Genomic DNA, 21032 nt, shown 5'->3' on the forward strand with positions numbered 1-21032 from the left:
CGAAAGGGGACAAAGCTTTTAAAGGGTTGGGGGTTTTTTTTCTCTTTAAATGTTTGTTCTTTTGAAAATCATATTAGTTTCTCCTGAAATTAATTTTTTTTCCTTTAACAAGGGTTGCACAAGATTTTAAGATGAAGCATGCATGAACCTGTTAACTGCTGCTAATCCAAAGTTATTTTTAAACCCTGTGTAATGAGAACATTTCTGTGCAGATCTCACCGTAGAGATGGCACCTAAATCCTAGTTGCCAGGCTGTTCTGAGGATCCAGGAAGCAAGTAACCAACCACTTCCTGTTCTCAGCTCAGTGTCTGCTCACGCAGGGCCCAGTGCTGTCATCAGCCCAGATATCACTCTGCCCACCACCGTGGATCCTTTCCCAACAGCTCCTGGAGGCTGAGGCTTGACATTCAGATGACGAGACCCAGGCCCAGAGATGTTAACGCTGCTTGCTCAAGGTCACACAGCCCCCAGTTCATGAATCAGAATCAGAATCCAAACTGTCCAACTCCTGCCCGTGAACCCACAGAACTGAAAAAGTTCCCAGATGATAGTGCCCTGGGTGCCAGGCAACAGGTGGCTGAGTGAAGGGAGGCAGGACCATGTTGACTGTTGGGCAGTACTTGGCCAGCGGGTCATGGGGGCCTGACCAGCCAGCCTGTCCAGCAGAAGCAGTTGATGATGCTACCCCATGGCAATCCCTGCACAGCAGTGCAGGTTCAATAAGCCAGATCTTCCCATTTTTTAAGAGGTGTTAGAAGTCTTGTTTTTTTATATGGTGTTCAGCCACTTAGTCGTATCTGACTCTTTTGTGACTCCCTGAACTATAGCGCCCCAGGCTCCTCTGTCCATGGAATTTTCCAAGCAAGAATACTGGAATCGGTTGCCATTTCCTCCTGCAGGGGATCTTCCTGACCCAGGAATCACACTTGTGTCTCCTGCATTGGCAGGCAGGCAGATTCTTTACCACTGAGCCACCTGGAAAGCCCCATTTTTTTATATGAAATGTTTCAGCTTTTTAATATTGGCAACTAGTTAAAATATACAGGCCAAATTGCAGCTCAGTCTGTAAGCTACAGAAAACCCTGGGAGCCAGCTCCAGCCATGCCCAGCGGTACATGGTCTGTGTGGCCTCCAGCTCCAGGAGACAGCCTCCAGCAAAGCGCCTTCCCAGACCCAGAATAAAGTGACTGCCAAGCAAACTGAGATTCTCCTACTCTGAGAGTCACGTGTGATTGACTGCAGAACCAACATACAGGTCCCTTTGGTCTCATCCTTGTGGTTAGTGAGCCATTCTGCAGGGTGTCACCAGTCACTGAATAGGGTTGAGTGGGCCCTGAGGATACCAGCTTACCCTCGTATTGTGTATTTTTGAGTGGAGACTGTTCCAGGCCTCCCCTGAAGGATGCCTGGACTCAGAAGCAGCGTTTGGGACCTTTCTCTGAAGGCAGACTGATTCAGCCATGGGTCTGCCAGCTTAGCCGTGCTCTGAGGACATACAAACATACTCTGAACACAGGACCTTAGAGTCACCTTGCCTGCATGCTGTCAAGACCAGGAGCATCACCATCTGGCCTCCCCACAGAAACTTTATGTTTCTCAGTAAACCCAGGGACTGAGTGAGGAGAGCAGTTTCAGGCACCCCAGCATTGCACTGAGTGAAGGACGGAAGGAGCAGCCACTTGTGGTTGGATTTGTGATAAGAAAAGGTGAAAATCTCAGGGCAGGCGACCTCTGAGAATAGTCAGAGAACAGGGCAAACACACCTGGAGTGTTATATTCTCTTTTCCCCATCTGTGGTCCTCATACCTGTATGCAAACCAGGGACTGAGAATCTGTACTCAAAAGTGGACATCAGGCTTCTAGTGTATCACAGTGAGATGCAGACCCAGCTCAGAGACGGGCAGACCTGACCCATGGGGACAGAGGCCAGCGTGAGACTCATGTGACAATGGGAACACAAGCCGTCGGAGCGGCTCTGCCCATGCTCTCGGCAGCCACTCTCACAGTAACCTTGTGGAGCAGATGGCGATGGGAGCTGCCCAAAGGGGCACCACCAGTGGCTCACTGAGCACGTGACCAGGACTCCTCCAGCATTCGCTGGGGAGCAGGGGGGATCGAAAGGGCCCTGCCCTGTTTGCCAGCATCACATTTGTCCTTTTGGCTGTGCACGTTACTACTCTTGCACCACCCTTTAGCATCTTCTGTAACTGCAGCCAGAGAAATCTAAGAACCAGGGTTCTGGTCCAAGAAGGGAGCCGTGCAGTATCTTGAATTAGGTGAGCAACTCCAGCTTCCCGCCTTTCCTGCTTATTATAACCTGAGACTTTTTAGGACGTAGAGTATCCTCTAAACTTTTTGAGAAATATATGGTCAAATAAGAGCTTCCCAGGTGGCACCATGGTAAAGAATCCACTTGCCAAAGCAGAAGATGCAAGAGCTGCAGGTTTTGCTCCTTGGTCTGGGAAGATCCCCTAGAGGAGAAAATGGCAACCCACTCCAGTATTCCTGCCTGGGAAATCCCATGGACAGAGGAGCCTGGCAGGCTACAGTCCAGTGGGTTGCAGAGAGTCGGAGACAACTGAGTTTGCACACAAACGCTCACACACACACACACACACACACACACACACACAGTCAAATAGATCTTTGTTAGCTCTTTTTTGAAGTTGTTATGATGAAACAGCTTTTCCTGCCACTTGGGAAAAAAACTTGTGTTGAAATAACTTTTAAAACAAAGTAAATACTTTGATGTAGCCAAGTTGGCATCTACTTCAGTGCTGTTTTTTCTGGGGCCACAGCATGACTGGCACTCACTCCTACTCCTGGCCAGACTAAGGACTATACATTAACATCCACCCCTGCATAGACAAAATATATGAAACAGCTGTTTTCAGACGTCGGAAAATAGGTAGCAGAGGACCGCGATCCTTGAACGAGGAAGACAAGTGAGGCGCCTGTCGGGCCCCCCGGCTTTCTGCCCCAGGCATCTTCTGGGCTCAGTCACAGGGATGGGAGCACCAAGCAGGGCGCAGTGCCTTCTCTGGTGGAGGAAGCAGGAACAGGCGTCCGGGAAGGCAGAGGGGCTGGAAGTTGCAGGAAAGATTCCCGAGGAGAGGGTGGTGTGGGGGGCGGGGTATGCAGAAGAGAGCTCCAGAAATCTTTGTAGGAATTGTCTTGAGTCTTTACCTCTTTACCGTCTTTACATGTCCTAGTTCACTGATGTGCAGAATAAAACTCCACAAATTCAGGCAAAGGGAAGATAAGCAGCTTGTAAGCGTCACCATTTCGAGACCTCTAAGATGATGGGGAGATAGTCAATCTCCAGCCTTCATTCATTGGAGACCCAGAGAAGTCACACTTTGATCATAGAGCTATGTGTCTCTGAAGTGCAGACTCATCTAGACTTACCCTAGAAAGGCTCAGAAACAGTCTTTGAAATGATGAAATGAGAACCTAACAGCCTGTAAAACAAAGCTCAACATTCTTAAAAAGACAAAATTACAACGCAATACCTAAAATGTACAATAGCCAGTTAAAAATTTCAAGACTTGTAAAGAAGCAGGAAAATGTGATCCAAAGCCAAGAGGAAAACCATTCATGGAAAGAGGTACAGAAATGACAGAAATGAGAAAACAAGCAAACAAAGATGTTGAAATGACTGTTACGACTATATTCAGGTATTCAAAGGGAAACAATGATAAGAACTGAAACTATAAAAAAGAACCAAACACCACTTCCAGAGATGAAAAATACAGTATTTGATAAGGAAAACACATTGGTAGGATTAACAGTAGAATAGAGATAGCAGAAGGAAAAACAAGGAACTTGAAGACATAGCAACAGAATCAACCCAAAATGACACACAGAGAGAAAACATAGGGCATAGAAAACAACTTTGGCAACCTGAAGGAGAGCACCCACCAGTCTAACAGAGAGGAGAAAGAGGGGCAGAAAAAGTGTTTGAAGAAATGATGCCCTTTTTTTCCCCCCCCTAAATTTGACAAAAACTCCGAACTCACTGATTCAAACAATTTGTCAACCCCAAGCACCAGGATAAACACACAGGCACAAATGCAATCCAGGGAATATCATAATCAAGTTTCTGAAAATCACCAATAAAGTAAAATCTTAAAAGCAGTCAAAGAAAAGACACATTACTTAAATATGAATGAAGGTAAAAATTATGACAGACTTCTCCTCAGAAACTATAGCTACCAGGCGACAAGGGATCATCGATCGTCTCTAAGCTGAAAGGAAAAGGAGCTCACAAAGTAGAATTCTCTATCTAGCAAAAAGATCCTTTAAAAATGGAGGCAAAATAAAGACGTTCACAGACAAACCAGATAGAATCCATCACCAGCAGACCTTCACCACAAGAAATAGTAAAGGACATTCTTCAGGCAAAGGAAATGATGGCAAGTGAAAATTGGGGTCATCAGAGAGAAATACAAAGGCAGCAGGTGAGTCTGTGGATGAATAATGGAGATAGGCGTACGGTTTTCTTTGGAAGATCACTGGCTGTTTAAAGCGCACACGAAGACAGTGTATGATGGGGTTTGTGACACACGTACGAGTGAAATGTGTGGCAAGGCGGCAGAAGTGATGGGGAAGGGAAAAGAAAGTACACTCCTGTCGGGCTCCTGTTCATGAACTTGTATAATACTACTTCAGGGTAGAATGTGACAAATTAAAAATGTATATGCCATAAACAACAAAACAAAAAGCACAAAGATGTATAGCTAATAGGGTTGTAGCAGAGATAAAATGGGATTTAAAAAAAACACAAATTCAAGAGTGGGTAGAAAGAGACTTCCCTGGTGGTCTAGTGGCTAAGACTGCGCTCCCAATGCAGGGGCCCCAGATTTGATCCCTGATCAGGAAACTAGATCCCACACGCTACAGCTAAAGATCCTACATGCTGAAACTAAAAAAAGATCCTGAATGCCACAATAAATATCCAAGTTCCTGCATGCCACAACTAAGACCCAGCATCACCAATAGATAAATATTAAAAAAAAAAAAAAACACTATAAAACGTCTAGAAGAAATCATAGGATATCTTTATGACTTTGGGATAGACAAAAATTTCTTAGGATAGAAAAAAGTCTCAACCTTAAAAGAAAAATCTGATGGATTGGGCTTCATCAAAATGTTAAAGTTCTGCTTTTGCAATGACACTCTCAAGAAGGTGAAAAGATAAGCTGGAAGAAAATATTTGAACACATATCAAGGACCTGATCCAGAATATATAAAAAACTTTACAACTCAGTGGTAAATAAATAAGCCCAATTTTTAAAATAGCCAAAATACTACAGAAGACACTTCAAAAAAGAAGAGATACAAATGGCCAGCAAGCCCATGAAAGATACTCAGTGTTAGTCATCTGGGAAATGCAAATTTAAACCACAGTGAGGAGGCCTGGCATGCTGTGATTCATGGGGTCGCAAGGAGTCGGACATGACTGAGCGACTGAACTGAGGTGCCACTACACAGTCGCTCAGACAACCAAAACCTTACAATAATATGGCGATATCAAGTGGTAGCAAACACATGGAGCTGCTGGAACCACACTGCCTGAGAGAATGCAGGGTGGTCCACTGCTTTGGAAAACAGTTCGGCAGTTTCTTAAAAAACAAAAACTTGTAGCTGCTCTCGCCTCCTCAGGTCCACGCTGTGTCTGTGGAGTGTGTTTCTCTCAAAATAAATCCACTTCTTACCTATCAAAAAGCAAAAAACGTGCTACACGATTCAGCCATTCAGTTCCATGGTAACCATGTAAGAGAAACATCCACGCCCCAAAGGCCTTAACACGAATGTCAGACTGGAAACAACACAAACATGCATCAGTAGATAAATGGAAAAGCAGGTCACTGTGGAGCAGTGTGACGTGCTGCTCCTCCGTTTATCCGTTGATGGCCAGTGGTAAAGAGTCTGTCTGCCAATGCAGGAGACGTGGGTTGGATCCCTGGGTCTGGAAGCTCCCCTGGAGAAGGGAATGACAACCCACTCCAGTATTCTTGCCTGGAGAATCCCATGGACAAGAGGAACCTGGCAGGCTACTGACCATGGGGTTGCAAGAGTCGGACACGACTGAGGGACAAAACAAGTGTGCTGAACTACTACTCGACAAGCAGAAGCACTACCAGTACACGTGACAACAGCAGTGAGCCTCAGAAACATTGCTTTGATCTCTGGAAAAACCAGACATCAAGCAGTCCCTAGTGTACTTCGTGTGTGTGTGTGTGTGTGTTTGGCCGTGCTGGGTCTTTGTTGCTGCACGGACTTTTGCCTGGGTGTGGTCAGTGGGGGCTGCTCTAGCTGCAGTGCACGAACCTACTGCAGTGGCTTCTCTGGTGGAGCTCAGGCTGCAGAGCGCAAAGGCTCAGCAGCTGCAGCTCTGAGGCTCGTGGACTCTGGCTCAGTAGTTGTGGGGCACAGGCCTAGCTGATCCCAGATGAGGGATCAGACCTGTGTCTCTTACGTTGGCAGGTGGATTCTTCATCTCTGAGCCACCAGGGAACCCCCCTAGGGTACTCTTTTTTTATGTGAACTTCTAGAAACGACCTGCTGCTGCTGCTGCTAAGTCACTTCAGTCGTGTCTGACTCTGTGCGACCCCATAGATGGCAGCCCACCAGGCTCCACCGTCCCTGGGATTCTCTAGGCAAGAACACTGGAGTGGGTTGCCATTTCCTTCTCTAATGCATGAAAGTAAAAAGTGAAAGTGAAGTCACTGAGTCATGTCCAATTCTCAGCGACCCCATGAACTGCAGCCTACCAGGCTCCTCCGCCCATGGGATTTTCCAGGCAAGAGTACTGGGGTGGGGTGCCATTGCCTTCTCCAGAAATGACCTACATAGTTAGTAATGACAAAAAGCAGATCGGTGGTTGCTTCAGGCTGGGAGTAGGGATGTTTGGAGTTGAAGGAAATGTTCCATAGACATAGATGTATAGATTTTATACAACCCATTGAAATGTACCCTTAAAATGGGTGTGCTTTATTGTATATAAATTATAGCTCAATAGAAGTTATTTTTTTAAAAAAACAGCAAAAGATCTCCTATGTTCAGCATCACCCAGACAAGCAGCTGGGAGTAGCGTATTCTGGAGAACTCTGGCCTTCTGCTCTCGATGTCCTGTCTCCTGCTGCATGGTCCCCCTTGATCTTGGTTTCTAGTCTGGGTTATCTGTGTCTGTTCCAGGCAAAATCAAGACGAGCCAAAGTAGGGCAGACACCCAGTGTCAACTTGCCTCACGCCACTGCAGATCCGTGCAGAATTCTTGTAATTCATATCAACTTACTCAGGCCCTCTTAATTATCCTCCAGTGGGCACTCAGGACTCCTCAGGGAGGTCATTATTGTCGACAGTGCCCTCCCAGCAGGGCCCCAGAGCCTTTTGGAAGGGCCTCAAGAGCCCTGAAGGTGGGAGGGGTAGAAGAGCCTTTGGCATCCTACAGTCATCCCAGCCAGGGCTGTCCTTTCCCGCAAGCCTGCACTCGAGATTTTGTTTGAAGAAGTAGTAACTCAACTTAAAAAGAAAAGGTATAGAATCAGTGTATAGAACAAACCCACCCACTTCTGTTTTTGTTTTGTTCTTATCCATAAGGGGTTATTTGCTCTCTGGAGAACACTGCACATTTCACAGTTTGTGAAGAGAGGGAGGGCCCCCAGGCGCTGGTAGCAGAAGCAGCAGTGGGAAGAGCAGCCACCCTCTGGCCGCAGACAGCCATGACGGGGCACATCGGGCTGTGTTCCAGTGAGACTTCATTTTCAAAATAGGGCAGGCTGACTTATAGAGTTTTCTTGCGGTTTCCAATACTTTATCCTATTTGCTGGAAGGTCACAGTTCTTCAGAGAAGTGCTCTGTAGTACACAGCAGGCTCGTCTGTCCATCCTCCCTGCTGAACTTCCTTGGTGGTGGTGGGTTAGCCACTAAGTCATGTCCGACTCTTGCGACCCCATGGACTGCAGCCCGCCAGGCTCCTCGGCCATGGGATTCTCCAGGCAAGAATACTGGAGTGGGTTGCCATTTCCTCCTCTAGGAGATCTTCTTGACCAATCCAGGGATCGAACCCGGGTCTCCTGCGTTACAGGCAGATTTTTTACCAACTGAGCTATGAGGGAAGCACTAACATTTCGTCTTGCAGTGCTTTTTCCCCTAAGTGGATGATCCTGCTATCTTCAGACAGTGACTGTTTCTTCCCTTCAGTGCTTGTAGTCCTGTTTCATTTGATTTCCTTACAGAGCTGGTTGGGGCCCTGAAACTGTGTTAACAGGAGTGTCATCAGGGGCATCTTGTCTCATTCTCTGACTTGAAGAGATTGAGGCTCATTTTGCACTAAAGTGATTGCTGTGAATTTTTAAATATAACCTCTATCAAGTTAAAATTTTTCCCTTACATTCTTGATATACCAAGAGTTTTCATCATGAATAAGTGTTTTCACTCATCAGATGTTTTCCTGCATTGATTAAGATAATCATATATATATTTTTTGCTTATTGTGATGAAATATGGTGGTAGATTTTCCGATATGGAACCCGCCTTGCATTACTGGGATAAACTATACTTGATATATTTTTAATACTAATTTGGCTTGCTAATGTTGATATATATAGTTTTTATAGCTACATTTATAAGTTAAATATTTCTGTGATTTTTTTTTCCCTTGGGTTGTCTTTATCTGGTTTAGAAATGTAGATTACCTCATAAAATGAGCTCTTTTTCTACTTTTCTGAGTAATTGGAATAAGATAGAAATTGACTATTCCTTGAAATTTAGGTCTCTTCTTTTGAAAATTCAGTAGAACCTCCTGTAAAGCCATCTGAGCCACAAGTCTTTGGGGAGGGAAGTTTTTGACCATCATTTCAATTTTCTTATTAATTATTGGATATTTCAAGTGCTTTTTTTTTGGTACTGGTTTTGGAACTTTCCATTTCATCTAGATTTTATTAACTTACTAGTGAATAGGTGTTTATAACATTCATTTTTACCCAGTTATTTCCCTGCCATGTTCATTTTCTCTCCCTTTTTTTTGGGGGGGGATCTATCTTGGCAGAGGTTAATCTTATTCATCTCTGCAGACAACAGTTTGAGTTCTGTTGACGCTCTGTGCCGCTTGTTTTCTTGGAGTTTCCATTTCACTGAATCTTGCCTTTAATGCCGCGACTTCCTTTTTCTTGTTCCCAAGTTCATCCTGTTCCTTCCTCTCCAGTCTCTCCCCCTGAAGGCTAGCTCATCTCCTGGTAGATGGAACATTAGTATTTCCAGATAAGTGTATTGGCAGCCGCTTGAGCTCTGTCCTACAAATTCTGAGATTCGATTCTAAATATTTTTTGAATTCACCATATGGTTTCCCTACATAATCCAAGGATTATTCAGAAATAAGTTAGTGTCCAAGCAGAAGGGATCTGGGGAGATTTTGATGTTGGTTTCTAATTTTATTGTATTAATATTCTATTTGGAATGAATGGAGATTTGCCCTGTGGCCTGAGGGGCTTTCCAGGTGGCACTAGTGGTAAAGAACCTGCCTGCCAGTGCAGGAGACATAAGAGACATAGGTTCGATCCCTGGGTCAGGAAGATCCCCTGGAGAAGGAAATGGCAACCCACTCCAGTATTCTTGCCTGGAGAATCCCATGGACAGAAGAACCTGGTGGGCTACAGTCCATGGGGCTGCAAAGAGTATGTGTGGTCTGATTCTGTATATGTTCTGTGTTTGGCAAAAAAAGAAAGTGTACTGTCTGCCTACTAATTTAGACATCTCTGTGTCTAATAACTCAAACTAATTAATTCCGTTGACTAAGTCTTTGCCATCTCTGTATGAGTTTATGATCAATAGGGGTGATTAAAACCTCCACCTACCTGTTTTTGGATTATCGACTTTGCCTTGCAGCTCTTTCAGATGGTATTTGGTGTGTTTTGAAGTTGTCCCTTCACCAGGACTCAGAATTCTTCTTTACACCTTACAACAGTTTGTGCCTAATTTTATTTTTTTGTTTGTTTGTTTTCAATTTTTATGTGTCTTTTTTGTTTTTGTTCTTGGCCACGCCACCACAAGTCATGTGAGGTCTTATTCTCTGACCAGGCCCCCTGCAGTGGAAACAGAGCCCTAACCATTAGACCACCAGGGGATTCCCTGTCTTTTGTTTTAAATGGGTCTAAAACATCTTTACACATCTTGCTGAATCTTGTTTGTCTGTTTTGAATAAATCCAATTTGAGAATTTTTCTTCACTGGTGAATCTAACTCATTTATCTATAGGGCTTAATTCTCCATGGTATTTATTTCTCATCTGTTTACTTTATTTCTGTTTATTTTTTCTACATTCCTACCTTTTATTGGAGAGATCAAGTTTCCTTCTGCTGCATTATAAGTTACACATTCTCCTTTTGCCCAAGGATAATCTCACTCACTCACACGTGTTTACGCAGCCCTATTGATTTCTCACACTTGTTACCACTTCCGGGTTTCCCCTCCATAGGCATGTTCTCTATGCGCTCCCTTTCTCCCCACATCTGGCCATCCCACCCCCACCACAGCCACAATGTCTGGAATTCTCATTTGGGGTTGTTGTGGGTTTGTATAGGTTTGATTTTCCTATTTCTCAAGTGTCCGGCACCTTCTTCTATGTTTGTTTTTCTCCATATGGAAGCACTTCTCCCAAGAGTATTCTCAATGTGGCTCCTTAGACGGAACCAGAATTTTTATCCCACTTGTTTGAGAAACCCTCCTGCCTGCATCCCTGTAGGGATTTTAAACTTTGTATTTAACAGAGTTCAGTACAAAGATGTAGAAGTTTATGTGTAAGTTTAACATATCCAAATTATGCCCTCCGTTAACATCCTATAAGAATGCCATTCATTCTTCAAGTAAGCACAGTAGCAATGAAACATGCTGGGAAATGAGGGGCTTGTTTTATTTATTCTTACTTCTGGCTGCGCTGGGTCCTCTGGGTCTTGGTGGCTGCACATGGGCTTTCTCCAGTCACGGGGACCAGGTGCTGTGCTCTAGTTGTGGTGAGTGAGCTTCTCCTTGCAGTGGCTTCTCTTGTTGTGGAGCACAGGCGTGAAGATGCGCAGGCTGCGGTTGTAGTGGTATATCAGGTTAGCCGCCCCGAGGTGTGTGGGATCTTCCCCGACCAGGGATCGAACTGGTGTTCCTTTCATTACAAGGCAGGTTCTTAACCACTGGACCACCAAGGAAGCCCAGCGTTTGCTTTTTAACTTGGGAAAGATGGTGAAAGATTTTCTGTGCTTTGCATATGTGGCTCTCATTGGCCTGGTTTCTTTTGATTCAAAAGTTCGACACAAGTGCTTTTGGTACCATCACACACACTACTCCGTTTATATCTGAGTTTAAAATAGAGAGCCAGTTACAATCCTGAATGACAGATGTCACACACGAGTGAGCAGGAGATCTCATTGCATAAAATTCTGTTCAACTTTCCACGGACCCTGCTACCAACATGCGGGTTTCAGGATTCACTCTGCGACCAGGGCTGAGCCTTCTTTGGTCCATGTGGGGACTGAGGGAACCCTGCAGAAAAACCCAGCCATCCACAGAAGGGGCACCCGACTCAGGGCGGGGGACGCAGGTCAGGCGTTCAGAGCTCCATGGGAGCCCTGCTCTTGGCAGTGCCTGAGGAAGGCCTGACAGGGGCAAGAGCTGCGTTCTCACCTCCAGCCCAGAGGCTGCAGGTTGACTGTCCTGGCCTTTTGCTCTCAGCCCAGCTGCACCACCCCTGTGTCAGGCCGGGGGCCCCCATATGTAGGGCCCGGGCATGAGATGGCTGTGTGTCCAGGAAGCTTCGCTAAGGGCTGGGCCTGGCACCGAGGCGGCACTTGGCACATGCCGTGCTTGTGTCCATGTGGTCAGTTGTTCTGGGCACAGGCCCCTGGAGAGGCTTCCTGGCCTCGCCAGCCTCAGGCCCCCCACTTGAGCTGAAATCAGACAGCAACAGAGAAGCTGTGGGCAACTACGGGGCACACAGTAGGTCTTTGCAAAGCTCACCCCCAGCCCTGAGTGCTGTGTGCCTGCTCTGCAGGGCATGTCTGTCCTGGACAAGGAGTGAGGGGATTGGGAGGGGGTTCCCAAAGCAGCCCACAGGGTCCTCAGGGTCGTCACTTGGGGCCTGGAACAAGACCTGCAGCTACTGTGCTTGGGGCCAATTGGCAGCCCTCCCAAGAGGGCACATTTCTATGGAAAGGAAGAGTGTTGCCTCACTCACAGCCTCCTCCCTGCCAAGAGGAGCAGAGGGCAGCCCCTCGAGGCATGTGTACTGCCAGTCCTCACCCTGGCTAGGTGCAGAGGTGGGTTGCCCCTCCATGGGAGGACCCTAGGATTCTTGGGTTCCTGGTCTGACCTCCTGAGGGGCAGAGCCTCCATGAGAGCCTTTTCATGAGTCACCTTGTTCATCTGGTTTCCGTTGTTGGATCTCTATGGAAAGAAGTGTGTTAGTCGCTCAGTCACATCCGACTCTTTGCGACCCTGCCAGGCTCCTCCGTCCATGGGATTCTCCAGGCAAGAATGCTGGAGTGGGTTGCCGTTCCCTTCTCCACGGGATCTTCCTGACCCAGGAATTGAACCCAGGTCTCCTGCATTGTGGGAGGATTCTTTCCCATCTGAGCCACCAGGGTAGCCCCTCTATGAAAAGAAGGCAAATCAACATCAACCCACACCTCGTATGGCATCATGCCCTCCCTGCTGTGTCCCCAACACCACCTTACAGAGGACACACGTTGTCTGGGTGCAGCCTGGGCACTCAGCTGCCCTCCACCCTCCCAGTGGGGGAACCAGCCAGGCTTGGAGGCCCAGCCACTGCTTTCCCCCGCCTCCCCGTCCCCAGCCCCCACCGTCCTGACCTCTGTCCTGGCGCTGTTTCCCCCTCCCCCACTTAGCCCCTGCACTCAAGAGCCTGCCCCCTCTGCCCACCCACCCGATGTGGCCTTTCCCAGCCCCTCTCCTCTGAGGAGCTGGGCCCCAGACAGGGCCCGAGAGGGGGTAGGGTCACGACGGAGGCAGTGCGGGCTCTCCTCTGCCACAGAGCCTTTCCCCTCTAAGTCCCCTGCCTGAGGCACTTCCTGAAGCCCAGGAGGGGAGCCACGCAGGGCCACACTGAGGGGCACTAGCAGACAGTCCTGGGTGAGCCCAGAACCAGGGAGGAGGTACCCCAAAAAATGATGGTAAGAAGGAGCAATTAGGGGTTGGCATCAGGCGTTAACTTCAGGAAGGTGGGGGGTAGGAGTGGTGATGCTGGTCTGTTAACCAGGGCTGTCTGGTCAGTGCCCCCAGCCTACGGCTGGGAGTGGCTGCAGGGCCCTGAGGATCTGGCATTTCCTGCCTGCCCCTCCTCCACGCTGCTGAAGGGAGTCAAGCCTGGAAGTATCAGCCCAAAGCCTCTGCACCAGGGGCCTGCAGCAGTTCCCAGGCAGGCAGGGCTGCTCAGGACAGGCTCAGGGGTCCATGTCACTCACCGTCGACACCTCTCATACACTGAAGGCTTGGGGCTCTATCCCACAGGATTTGTGGCGGGGAGTGTAACAGAATCTAACTTTTAACCACTGATTCACAAGGATGCCCAAGGTGAGAGTGAGGAGTCCTAGTGGGTATAATTCCTCCAACTTGAGAAATGTAGAACTTGGGGACTCAAGGTGCTCCCAGGGAAGCAGGACAGAGGTCTCAGCAGAAGCGAGGGGCCATCAGCACCCAGAGGGGATCACCCTAGAGTGGAAAGGGAAGGCGCAGCAAGACCAGCGAGACTGAAGTGAGCCTGAGGGGGTCCTTACCCTTGTGGCCTAGGCTACAACCGGGACCTGAGTCTCAAGTAGCGCCCCAGCTCCACGGAAGGTTCTGGAGAACCAGGGTGGACATGGCTCCATATTCCCTTTCTCAGGAGCTCAGGGAGTGCCTTTCCAATTGCCTTTAGAGGCCTGACGTGCCTGTGCTCAGAGCCACCCTGATGGGCAGGCAGATGGGAAGACAACTGAGAAGGGAGCTGGGCAGCAGCTCCGAGCAGCCAGAGAACTGAGACTCCTATAGGCCCCTGTGCGCAGAGAGCCCCAGGAGGCCCCGAGACAGGAGACTAACCCTCCTCCCTGCAGGGCTCTGGTCCATGAGATGTGCCAGGCTCCAGGTCAGTAAGGGAAGGTCATGGGGAAGACCACCCACCAAAAGGGCAGGCCCACAACCCCCTCGACTCAGCCAGCCCCTGCTGGGCCCCCATCCTGACCCCAGGTTCATACTGGGAGGTCTTGGGCATTTCACTGAACCTTCTCAAAGGCTGGGGCTGTACCAGCAGCCTGTAGGAGGTAAGTGCTATGCCCCTAAATGTCCCTGAAGCCTCACCAGAGCCCAGAGCAGAAAGAGAGCAGAACAGGTCAGGCGAGGAGGAGACAGCAGAGAGCACCACGGGGGCCTCACTTCCACACCCCACCCGCTAAGTGAGGTCTGAGTGAGGGCACAGATCACTCAAGCAGAGACTACCACGCGGGCACAGGAAGTGTCCTAAGGCGAGCAGGCCTGATTTGTTCAGCTTCATGCCTGACTTGTTCAGCTTCATGCCTGAGCCAGGACTGCCATGCTCTGGACGCCTGTCCTGGAGGAGCCAGTCACTCCTTCAGGGCGACTTTGCAGAGAGAGAGACAGAAACCAGTGCCCTGCAAGGCTGGCTGTGCCGTCCTTTCAGCTCAGAGGCCCTGCTCCTAGGCAGACAAGTTGGTCAGCCTGGCCTGTGCTTCCAGCAGAAACATTGGAACCACCTGCTTGGCATCCGGCTGAACTAGCAATCAGCTCCTAACCGCTGGCCACAGGGAGCACGGCCTCTCAAGCAAAGGTCTTGGGCCCTAGGCTGGCCCTTTTCCCTACGCCTCATCCCCCAGGCAGACAGTGGGATGGACTCAGGTCATGCCCACGAACCCTTGAAGGGGCTGTCCCTCAAGTTGTAGGGAGGGACCCCCAGCATCGCAGTGGTCAGGCTCCTGACCCTCCCCAATGGCAATGGCCTTCCAGAAGGAAACCAAGTTAGCAGGATAGGGCTGACCAGAGATCCCTTTATAAGCACTTGTAAAGGCATCTAGGGTGAGAAGGTCTCTGTGTAGAGAGGAAGAATTCACCCAGGGTTGAAGAACCAAAGACATGGGTGCTTTCTCAATGAGGGAGGAGCAGCCATGGCCACAGGAAGTAAAGGGAAACCTGGGGATATCCAGGGACCCCCATCCTCACCCCACTCTAGGACCTGGCGCTGGCAGGCTGGGGGCAGGGGGAGAGCGGGACCTGGCTCAGCTTTGGGTCTGAGGGCACAAGGCGAGGCCACTGGGTGTGACCCCCGAAGCCCCCAGGAAAGGAGAAGCAGCTCCAGACATCTCCAGAGGCCAGAGGAGCAGAAAGGGCACAAGACGAGAGGGGACCAGGGCCTGGGTGCCCCTGGCCAGCGCCCAGCTCGTGGTGCTGGAGTCACTGCAAGAAGCCTGGCTCACAGCCCTGTGGTGTGCTTTCCAAGTCCCGCCCTTTCCTGCCACCCAGCTCCATGCCAACCCTGTTCTTTCCCTCCAGAGGCTGTGCGGCTGCTCTGCTGGCCTTTCCCCAGATGTCTGGGCCAGTTTGGTCCCTGACGTCCACCTGTGCAGCACGTGGCCATGTGCTGGGCGGACCCCTCCAGACTGCTCAGTGTCACACCGCCAGGCCCAGGGTGGTGGGCTCGGTGACACTGGGCAGATGGTGTGTGTCCCTGAAGTGTGTCTCACATGTGTGAGATGCCAGTACCAGGCAGCCAGGCCCCATCTATCCTGTCTTGACGCCCTGTGTCAGCGTTCTTTTATTTTTTACATTTTTTTTTTTTTGGCTGAGCCACATGGCATGCGGGATTGCGACCCCGACCAGGGATCGAACTCATGCCCCTTGCATTGGAAGCACAGAGTCTTAACCCTGTGTACTGGGCCAGCCCAGGAGGGAGAGCTGCCGCTGAGCTTGCATCATCTCACCACTGCTTTTTATTTTTTTCATTTTTTATTTATTTTTATACGGCTTTTAAAGGTTATGCTCCATTTACAGTTATTACAAAATACTGTCCATATTCCACATGTTGTACAATACAGTCTTGTAGCCTCACAGTTGCTTTTTAATAACATCTGCCTGGTACATTTTTTTAAAAAAAGAAATACATTTTTAGTTTTAAAAACTAGGAAAACAGTGAAAAGCTCAAGGGACTTTTCAAACATCACCTAGAATGCCCTCGTGCAAAGACAATTGTTGCCAGTATTTTGGGAGGGCTGCCCTGGAGCAGTGGCCCACACTTAGAGCATGTGCTATAGCTCCAGGGTCCTTGGCCTGGGCCTGGCCATGCGCATCAGGGCTGCTGTGCTGCTGGAGATGCTCGCAAGCATGGCCAGAGGGCACAGGGTGGATGACAGCCTGGGAAGTGCCGTGAGTCAACCATTAACCTCGGAACCTCCGTGGGACCTGTTACGAAATGATCACGACAGGAGATGTTTTCACAGCCAAATATCCTGTGTGCCCAGTGGAGGGCCAGGTCCAGCTCCTGCAGAACACCTAGAGAGCACATGTCCATGCAGACCCTCTGTGCGGGACACCAGGGCCAGGACCTCCAGAAACAGCTGTTGCCCCGGACGACACTGGCCTGCATGGGCTCCCACAGGAAGCTGGCATGGGATCTCTGGTTCCTGCTAGTGGGAAGCTCAGCCAGCACTCAGTGAACCCAGCTCTCCTTGCACACCGCATCCTCCTGCCCCATGATGACTCACCCTCCTTTCTCTTTTCTCTTCACCTGCTAGAGCGCCCAGCACCGACAGCCTGTAGCCTCCGGCACCCCGAGGGGAGCCCCATCACGACGTGGGCAGCCTTTGGTGTTGAAGGGATGAAGATGGAAGCCCAGGCAAGGGGCAAGCCTGCTAGACACCCCAGGGCTCATCCTCCAAAATATAAAGGCTGCCAGCGGCCCCCCAAGATTCGGAACTACAACTCCAAGGACTGACCTCCTCGCTGCCCCACCCCATGCCGCCCTCTCCCCGTTCTGATCCCCTCCTTTCTCCTCTCCCCACCCAGCGCCTTCCCTTTTCCCCTCCTGCTCCCTTCCATCCAACCTGTCAGTCTTCTTCCCGGCCGCCTCCTCCTCGGTGCTTTTGTCTCCATGTCAGGGCTGCGCGCACGTGTGTGTACGTGTGTGTGTGTGTGTGTGTGTATGTGTGTGTACAGTGAGGGTGGTGAACTGCTAAGGCACCTCACAGAGTGACCACCGAATCCCAAATTCTTCTTCGAACTCAGGAAGGACAGTAAAAGATTCCCAGGGCTTTGCACATGTGGCTCTCATGGCCCGGTTTCTTGTGCTTCAAAGATTCGACCATGAGTGCTTTTGGTACCATCACACACCCTACTCCGTTTATATCTGAGTTTAAAATAGAGAGCCAGTTACAGTCCTGAACTACAGATGTCACAGACAAGTGAGCAAGAGATCTCGTAGCATAAAATTCTGTTCAACTTTCTACAGACCCTGCTACCAATATGTGGGTTTCAAGATTCACTCTGCGACCAGGGCTGAGCCTTCTTTGGTCCATGTGGGGACTGAGGGAACCCTGCAGAAAAGCCCAGCCATCCACAGAAGGGGCACCGACTCAGGACGGGGGACGCAGGTCGGGTGTTCAGAGCTCCATGGGAGCCCTGCTCTTGGCAGTGCCTGAGGAAGGCCTGACAGGGGCAAGAGCTGCGTTCTCACCTCCAGCCCAGAGGCTGCAGGTTGACTGTCCTGGCCTTTTGCTCTCAGCCCAGCTGCACCACCCCTGTGTCAGGCCGGGGGCCCCCATATGTAGGGCCCGGGCATGAGATGGCTGTGTGTCCAGGAAGCTTCGCTAAGGGCTGGGCCTGGCACCGAGGCGGCACTTGCCGTGCTTGTGTCCACGTGGTCAGTTGTTCTGGGCCCAGGCCCCTGGAGAGGCTTCCTGGCCTCGCCAGCCTCAGGCCCCCCACTTGAGCTGAAATCAGACAGCAACAGAGAAGCTGTGGGCAACTACGGGGCACACAGTAGGTCTTTGCAAAGCTCACCCCCAGCCCTGAGTGCTGTGTGCCTGCTCTGCAGGGCATGTCTGTCCTGGACAAGGAGTGAGGGGATTGGGAGGGGGTTCCCAAAGCAGCCCACAGGGTCCTCAGGGTCGTCACTTGGGGCCTGGAACAAGACCTGCAGCTACTGTGCTTGGGGCCAATTGGCAGCCCTCCCAAGGGGCACATTTCGGTGGAAAAGAGCGTTGCCTCACTCACAGCGTCCCCTCTGCCAAGAGGAGCAGAGGGCAGCCCCTCGAGGCATGTGTACTGCCAGTCTGCACGCTGGCTAGGTGTGGAGGTGAGCGGCCCCTCCACAGGACAGTGGGGTGCTTAGCCTGGCCTACAGAGGGGCAGAGCCCCCCATAAGCCCCTTTGAAAAGCATACATTTCATGAATGTCATCTTGTTTATCTAGCTTTCAGGCTTTGATTTCTGTGAAAAGAGGGAAGATAAAAATCTACAGAGGCACATTGACGTCCTAACCACTGATGCACTGCTTATCCTGAGCACAGTGTTTGGGGAGCTGTGGAGAAAATGGCAGGTCTCTTCCAGTGTGCCAGGAAGGAGCATGCCAGGAGCAGCTTTGCTGCCGGGTGGCAGGGTCTCCATACTCTGTTTCGTTTGGCACATGGCCATGTAAGTGAGATGTAGCCATGTAACTTCCTTTAGCTGAAAAAGCGAGCCCTGTCTCCTTTGCTAGAAACAGATCCCGTAAGTCCCCATCCCTCTGTGGTGCAAACAAGGGTCTCGAACTCAGCCACCCAGCCTGCAATCGTCCCGTCACCTGGGCCCCTGGTAGACTGCAGTGAGCAGAGCCCCACTGACCAGCGGGAAGTAAGCCTGGGATAGTTTAAGACACCAAGAGTTGAGGGTGTTTGTGCAGCATGGTCTACCCATTCCTGATCCAGGATACCGGGTGTCTGAAAAGCTCTTAAGTAGGAAAGAAAAGAAAATCCCACAAAGTTATTTGGGACAGCAATTGAGCTGCGGGATCTCCCTGCCCTCTCTCCTTTTTTCCTGTCTTGCTCTTTCTTTCAAACCAGAAGTGCAAACCAGAAGTCCCCAGTGATGACGCCAAGAGGAAGACAAGAGGAGGAGGGATGAGCTGCCACTGGAGCACTGTAGTGTTTGAGGGAGGGGCACCTGAAGCCAAGTTACCTGGTTTGGCTGGGCAGTCCCCTTCTGTCCTGCCCAGAACATCTGTGGCCAGTGCCATGCTCCACAGTCTTCAGTTTCCGAGACGGGAGGAGAGCAGCAGCGTTTGATTACAAGAGGAATCGGCCGGGCACCTCTGCCAGGGCTTTTCTGACCTCACAAGGGTCTATCAGTGGTCCCAGGAGATAGTAAGGGCCGTGCAGGGCGTGGCCACCAGGCCGTCCTTCCCGGGTTCATGTGATTCCGGATCCGTGTTGTCTTGTTTGTTTTCAGTCTGGAAAGTCAAGGATTTTTGTGTGTGTGTGTATAAAATCGATAAACATTTGAGCACGGGAATTACAGAAGGAGGGTGTGCGGGCGAGGAGAGAATGCACTTCCATTGGTTCGTGTGCGTGCCGGTGGGTGAAAGTGGCCACGTGCGCGCGCGAGTGCCTCTGCCCAGGGAGACTCCTTTGTTCAAACCACACCAAGAGGTGTCCGTGCATAGCCCGCTTGCCAGATGGCCGCGCCCCGTCCCCGCGGCCATCTGCGGAAGGCCCCTGCAGGCCTCGGAGCTTCCCCCGGGTTCCCGCACTCGCCCCGCGAATTTCGGCGGCGAGGCAGGGAGGACCGGAGGCTCTGTGCTGCAGTGACCGACAGTAACCCCACACAGGGCACCCTCGGCCGGGTCAATGACCGCGCTCGCTCCGTTGCGGCCCGCGCGGCTCCCGGGGCAGCCCGGCCCATCACCCTATCACCTAGCAACGCCCACTCGAGGGGCGCCATTGGGCCAGCGCGCACGCCCCCGGCCCCCAATTGGCTGCGGCTGCAGAGAGAGCCACGCCCCCCGCCCGGCCCCACGCAGCCCGGACGCGGGCCGGTCAATTCGTACGCCTGGGGGTCTGTCTAGCCCCCAGTGTTGCCCTAGTATGACCCTCAGAGTGACCGAAGTACGCCCGTTCCGTTTCCACCGCGCGCCGTGCACACGTGGCCCCCGCGGTCCCGGGGGGGGGGGCGGCCCCGGGAGGCGTGGAGCACGGAACGGAAGTTGGGGGGCGGGGGTGACACCGTGCCCCGCCCCGGAGCCCCCCGAGTCCGGGGCCCCCAACCCGGCGCCCCCCGGGCGCGCCCCCGCGCAGGGTCCCGGCTCCCGGCGGCAGCGCGCCGCATCACCCCACTGGCGGCGGCGCGCCTGGTCCCGGGGCGCAGCCCCGACGCTCATTGGCCTGGGCGGCGCAGCCAAGCTGTCAGCCCATGTGGCGTGTCCGCACGGGGACGGCCGCGGTTAAATAGCGCCGGCGCGGGCCTAGAGGGAGCCAGAGAGACAGTAGCGGCCTCCCCTTCACCGCGCGCTCCATCCTCGCTCTCCTTCAGCCGTTCGCACAGCCGCCCGCGCCCATACCAGGTACAAGCGGCCAGGCCGGCCCGGGGTCGGAAGTTGTGAGTCGGGAACCCGGTCCTGGGGCCAGACTGGATCAGGGGCTGAGGCGGGAGCAAGGCGGCCGGGCTCGAGGGGGCGCCGCCGGCCCGCATCCTCTGGCCTTGGGTGCGCATGGTTCGGCGCGCTGATGGTGAGGGCTCATCTCGCACAGCCTGCCCTGGTCTCGGGGTCCGAGCCTCCGGTTTGTATGTTCGAGTCCCACGAGACCCCCGAGGCTAGGCGGGGAAGGGCCCTCGCGCCGTGCGTAAGCCCGGCGGGGCAGGTGGGCAGATGGCGAGGGGCGGACGCCCGGGAACGCCGCGAACAGCCATTTTGGTCTTGGGCTGGGCCGGGAGGTTGCAGACCCTCGAGGGCCTGTTGGAGCCCCCAGCCGCCACGCCCTGGAGGGCCTCCTTTGCCAGCTTGGCCGC

The 21032-nt window shown here is 51.6% G+C and overlaps 1 protein-coding gene across 1 annotated transcript in view; it reads left to right on the forward strand.

Moving 5' to 3' along the window:
* Positions 1 to 16987, forward strand: part of CCDC57 (coiled-coil domain containing 57) — a 108877-nt gene extending 91890 nt beyond the window's left edge. Inside the window, 1 exon segment of the mRNA XM_068977504.1 lies at positions 16788 to 16987. Within this exon segment, the coding sequence (XP_068833605.1) occupies positions 16788 to 16987 (200 nt within the window).
* The last annotated feature ends 4045 nt before the right edge of the window (positions 16988 to 21032 follow it).

This window comes from Capricornis sumatraensis, chromosome 8 (assembly GCF_032405125.1).
Source record: "Capricornis sumatraensis isolate serow.1 chromosome 8, serow.2, whole genome shotgun sequence".
Classification (NCBI taxonomy): Eukaryota; Metazoa; Chordata; class Mammalia; order Artiodactyla; family Bovidae; genus Capricornis; species Capricornis sumatraensis.